The sequence below is a fragment of the Nilaparvata lugens genome, chromosome 4, assembly GCF_014356525.2.
Source record: "Nilaparvata lugens isolate BPH chromosome 4, ASM1435652v1, whole genome shotgun sequence".
Taxonomy (NCBI): Eukaryota; Metazoa; Arthropoda; class Insecta; order Hemiptera; family Delphacidae; genus Nilaparvata; species Nilaparvata lugens.
In genome coordinates, this window is record NC_052507.1 from 75,508,657 (window position 1) to 75,514,821 (window position 6,165).

The window sequence follows — 6,165 nt, forward strand, 5'->3', positions numbered from 1 at the left end:
TCAGCTCAATCAATGCTGACAGATTTCTAATGAATCTAACTACAGTAACAACGATGAGATAGATACATAGAGTGAACTTATCTTAGTGTGTAGGTTAGATGAACCTTAAAGGGACAACAACAAACAAGATTTTCAATCCTAGACAACGACAAAGCAGATCGATTTCTATTACTTCAGGAATCACTACGTCATAATATCTCCCTGTCAATTAAATTATTATTTCACACAATAAATGACAATGTGGAATTGCGACATACTTGGAATCGTTGCCAAATTCAGGAATCTCTAGACAGGCAGTGCCAAAAACTTGTCACATACTCATACATTTAAAAAATCTGCATGGATTTTTATTTACTTTAATTTTTACATTTAATTTTTATTTACATGGATTTTTATTTAGATTTATTTGTTACTGTAGTTAGATTCATTGGGAACTGTCAGCATTGATTAAGCTGAAAGGATATGTGGTTGTTAATTATGAAAGCTGTCAGAGATTGTTACTTGGACATGTTGTGGAAGTGCTTGATCTGCAAAAAGAGACTCCTTCCTAAACTCCCCTAACGATTAGAGTAGTCGTCTTTCAATAAGTTTGTTCCTCACAATAAATTTTGTAAAACCTGGAGTTTTGTTTGCACTTGTCATGGGAAGACTGTTGAAGAATTTTATATACTGTATCATACTCATGAGAAACCACTTCAATCATTCATTGAATGAACTGGTGAAGCTTCTGGGATTTAACATCGATCCAAAGTTAACATGGAGTGCTCATGTGGATGCTGTATGCAGAAGATTGTCTTGTGTGATCTACCTGTTGAAAAGACTGAGGTGCTTGCTGATTGAGGAGCATTTGATTATGGCCTATTATTCACTGTTCCATAGCCACATTATCTATGGAATACTGCTGTGGGGACACTCTTCACACTGTGAGAGTATTCTTCTGCTGCAGAAGAAGGCAGTTCAGATATTGTCATCCAATGGTCATGTGGAGCACTGTAGGCCACTCTTTCCTAGACTCGGGATTTTCACAGTTTTTAGCCAGTTTATATTTGCTTTCCTGGTTGGTATTAGGAATATCAATCTGACAGTGAATCTGAGGGAGTTGCAGAGTGCCCAATCACTTCGAAATGCTCTCGAAGTCAATGTTCCTCGATGTAGGCTAAGTAAGGCTCAGAACTGTTATCCAAATATTGCTATTAAAATGTTTAATATGCTACCTCCATCTGTCCATCATTTGAGTGACAGTGAGTTTTAGAGGAGACTCAAGTCCTGGCTGCGTGCCAGACCATACTACTCCTTGAGTGAATTTTTTCAGGAGTCTATAGTTGACATTTAGCGGCCATCACCGTGTTTAGCCATCTATGCTATTATGTTTTATTTTTTGACATGACAGTGTTGTCAAAAGCTTTTGTGTGAAATTGTATATTGACGTGATGACCTACTCAGCTCTTCTGGCTGGCTAATGGTCCTACGAGTAAATATTTAAGATTGAAGACATGTATATCACCTCTTCTTGGATGAGATCCTGGTTTTCTTCATATACATCAGTGAGGACAGTATATACTGGCTGTACACAGTGAGGATTCCAAGACTCCTGAAGAGAGGCCGGCAATGATCCCTAAAGTCTGAGAAGGACATTATCGCCATGGCTTTTCTGCAGGAGCAAAACATCATGGATGGCTGATGAATGAACCCATTGCAGTAACCCATAGATAATGTGGATCTGGAAAAGTGAATGGTATGCCATAATGAGGCTGCTGTGGTCAACCAGGTGTCTCAGTTCTATGAGGAGGTAGACCTATAATATACTCTTGGAAGCATCCTGCACACCTGTTGAACATGATGGTTCCAGCTCAACCTCCTGTCCATCCAGAAACCTAGGATGCTCGTTTTATCTTCATTGAGCTCCAATTTTTGTTTACAAAAGAAATTATAGCCTACTCAATGAGACTGGCAGACCTTTCTCTCAACTGTTTGATGTTGGTGTCATCTGCAAAAAGTACTGCACCCTGCCTGCTCATGGAGTCTTTCATAAGCAATATGAACAGCAGAGGGCCTAGGACTTATCCTTGTGGTACTCCATGCCCCACAATTTTGAAGTGGTAGCTCTCAGCTCAGAATACTTGTTTCTGCCTTCAAGGTAAGATGCTACTGCCCCCAGGACTGTGACATCCAAGTTGATACTGTTGACCTGTTCTCTCTCAAGTTGATAGTGTTTTGTGATGAACACAGTCAAAGGCTTTACTGAGGTCACAAAATGTAAGGGCAGGGGGATCACCAGCCTCAAGCACTCCAGATACTGTCTGCCAATGCAAGTAGAGCACATGTGGTAGATCAATCTGTTCCTGGAACAGTGATGTTACAACACAAGGAATAAGAAGGGCATATACCTATTGAAGCACTGCCTCACTAAATTTAGAAAAAACTCAGTTTTTACCTTCTCCCCATGCAAGAAATTTTTTTCAGTATATAGCCTAGTAATTTCCATTTTTAGGACCTCTCCAAGATGTGATTTTGAGCCCCCCCAACCACAAGAATCCAGATGCATTCAAACCCCTCCCCCATGAGCACCTCATATCATATGGTGTCAACAGACTATAATGTTGATATTATTAATAATTTCATTTAATAAATTATCTCAGTTGTAAATCCCATCCACAGAGAATGAAAGAGAATCCCGTCCACTTTGGGGCCCATCTTAACAAACTTGTCTCAGCTTGTCGTTGTTTAAATAATCGTCGTTCCACTGTGACGCATTCTTGACATATCGACACAGCCACTCTATACTATTCGGTCTCTACATAACATCAGATGACAAAAACAATAAACAACAGCTGTATTGTGATGTGTTGTGTAAACAATTTTATTGTTAAAAGTGGTTTTATCATAAATAATTTTCTCAAAACTCTTTCCAATTTTAGAAAACTTAAGTGATTGAGTTCACTGAACAGACCTTGTGAAGCTATTTTCAATTTTGTGCTTCCTTCATACTCATCTGTGGACAATTCCTTTTGGTTTTGAGGTTATCTTTTGCTACTTTTCAACTTTTTCAATTATGGGGGTGACAGTGTTACAGCAATTTCCAATGGGAGAAAACAGAACTGGTCCTCAAACAATTGAATTTTTAACAAAAAGAGTGGTTGCCTTAGGAGCAGTGCAGTGCGGTCAGTTTCTAGTTGACTGTGAAACATATATGTCAGTCCCGGCTTTAGGAACACCTCGTACGGTACATGTCCTTCATAACTCTGAACAACCGGCATCAGTATTTTCTTTATTAGAAACCGGCACAAAAACTATACCTCTTGTTGCGGATGGTCTCTTTGACCTATTAATGTTGAAAATGACACCGATATATACATCTAAAAAGCAGACTAAAGTTGAATCAAAAGGACCTCGTTTTGAACTTACTGATTTTGTAATCAAACTGGGTAGTGTTACTATGAGTCAAAACTTTAAAGGCATTCTTGTAGAAGTAGAATACAGACCTTGTGTTGTTCCAGCCAATTGTTGGGAATTGTTGAGAGAGTTTCTTCAAGGATTTCTTGGTACTTGTGTACAAAATGTACCACCACAGTACTTGCAAAATCGCATGACTGATATCTATCAACCTATGGACACTATTCATCAATACTTGGAACATTTTACAATGTACCGAAAAGCTTCAGGCATGCTTCAATATCAATAAATTGTACCTATTAACAGTAATAAAATAATGTTATGAAAGTAATAATTCCAAAATTGTGTTACTTCGAACATATACCATTAAAAACAAGTCAAAAGCAAATGAAGCTTTATAATTTTTCATTGCATCATACTTTCAAAATGTTATTTTGGTGCAATTGAATTTGTTATTGTTTAGGCTCAACTTACACTTACGCGACTCAAGTCGAAAAGAGTCTCGACTCTAGTCGAGAGCAAGGGTTTTGAAATGGTGACACTCAGACCAGTCGATTCTAGTCCCCGCGACGTCACCATTTGAAAACACATGCTCTCGACTAGAGTCGAGTCTTTTCTCGACCTGAGTCGCGTAAGTGTGAGTTGAGCTTTAAGTTAAGAAATTGGGGCAGTCAAACTGCACAGTTTTATTTTGTTGCTCTCAACTTGAAAAATCACATTTTCATAATAGAGTGTTTAAAAATGGATATTGGGGTATTAACTTTATATTTTTTATAAAAAATTTGAAGTTTAAAACAATATATAAAGCAACTCTGAATAGTGCAACTGAATAAAGCAACTTAAATCATCCATAGGGGTGATAGAAGAATAAGGCCCACCGCAAAGTAGACCCACGCTAATCCACGAAAAGCAACCCACGCCGTGGGATGTTTTGTAAACCATTGCTATAGAATTATTCATAATCAATCAGCTGACAAGTGATTACTCATTGCATGTATTACACAGATGTCTAGAGAAGCTTAGCAATGGTTTACAAAACATCCCACGGCGTGGGTTGCTTTTCGTGGATTAGCGTGAGTCTACTTTGCGGTGGGCCTAAGTACAAAGCATATCAGTTTTATTAAAATCCATATTTCATAATCTACTCATCATGACATGACTACCATTTTTAACATGGCACACTTCAAGTACATAGATAGCCCAGTTGTCAAGGTTTGACAAGTATGTCTCAACTCAATCAAGTGACCAGTGAGTTCAATTATAGGTAGCAGAAACACATACAAACAATTCTACAGCAATAGGTCAGGAGTACATGGAGGCAATGCATAGCAAGCCTATTAAGGTCCTTGGGCTGCTTATAGACGGGGAGAGTAGATACGGAAATTAACAGATGCCCAATGATCATTATGTCACTTTTCATCAATATCTAATGCATTGAAACTTTGAATTGATATTGATGGAAAGTGACATGATGCTAAGATCTAGCAACTAGTATTTGCCGCCTGTGTCTCTGTATGAGATACTAAGAAACACGAAGATCCAATCAGTGTAAAAGTATGTTCTAAAATAGTAAAATTTGATTAGGACTCGTGCAACCAGTTTTATGTTAATATCTTTTTCTATATTTTCAGTGTTCAAAGTTTTGATACTTGAGGTGTTCTTTTACGCCCTTCTTCACTAGGAAATACACAAATCCTATACTATTAAACGAGCAACTTCTGTTTAGATGTTTATATTTCACCGGATCTCGAAAACGGCTCTAACGATTCTCACTAAATTCAGAACATAGGTTTAAAATATAAAGATTCGATTGCACTAGGTCTCATCCCTGAGAAAACTCGCTGAAGGACATTAAAAGGATAATTATTATTCATCATTGGAAAAACAGATGATAATAATTATTTCGTCGTCTGTTGGTGTTGGTAGTGAGTGAGCGAGTTCATGTGTGTGGGACTGTGTCAAAATTATGACTCAGCTGTTGAACTTTTGTAATCATTCAATCAGGTACTAAGTGCCGGTTGCAAAAAAGCCGGGTTATTTTCAATCCTGATTAATTCCAGTAGATCCATCTTTTTGAAATTGTCTTCTCTGATTTGGTTCACGTGAAGTTAATCAGGATTAAAATTTAACCGGCTTTTGTGCAACTGGGCCTTTGTGAGGGAAATTTTTGCATTCTTCTTGGATATTTATCTTAATTTACTGTGATTAGATAGAACATTTTTTTATGAATGTTATTATAATTTCTTCTTTCGTTATACATTTTTTATGCTTTTGTACTCCAGAGTAGCTCGGTCCCCGATATTTAAGGTAAAATAAAAATGATATTGTCAGTTACACATAATTAATTATGACAAAATCTGAACTGAAAATATCGTTTCTATGTTACCTTAATATCGAAAAATTCCACAATACCTCTGTACATAATTCATTCATTTATAGTCCACACAGAATTAAAGTGCGAGATATATTACTTTTAACACGGCTCTTTCTCGAAGACGGAGAGGTCCGATGCTCTATCCTCCACTAATCACTCCCACTACCTAGCAGCATTCTCCTTCTTTTGTGTCTGAGTGAGAGAGCGAGTCTGACTGAGAGAGAGTAACGCGACGCGGCAACACTCCCCTCCATCTATTGCTGGCAATGTTCCAAGTAGTGTACTGGTCAGCAGGTATATTGGTTTGTGTATGTTACAGAGATGTTTTCATCACAAGAACATGAAGCAAAATGACACGGCGCATCTAATTGTGCGCAGGATGTCCGTCTGTGTCTATG

The 6,165-nt window shown here is 37.7% G+C and overlaps 1 protein-coding gene across 1 annotated transcript; it reads left to right on the forward strand.

Moving 5' to 3' along the window:
* Positions 1 to 2,909: 2,909 nt before the first annotated feature.
* Positions 2,910 to 3,724, forward strand: LOC111047598 (mediator of RNA polymerase II transcription subunit 20). The gene has a single exon (XM_022333397.2). The coding sequence runs from the start codon at positions 3,053 to 3,055 to the stop codon at positions 3,680 to 3,682; it is 630 nt and encodes a 209-aa protein (XP_022189089.1). The 5' UTR covers positions 2,910 to 3,052; the 3' UTR covers positions 3,683 to 3,724.
* The last annotated feature ends 2,441 nt before the right edge of the window (positions 3,725 to 6,165 follow it).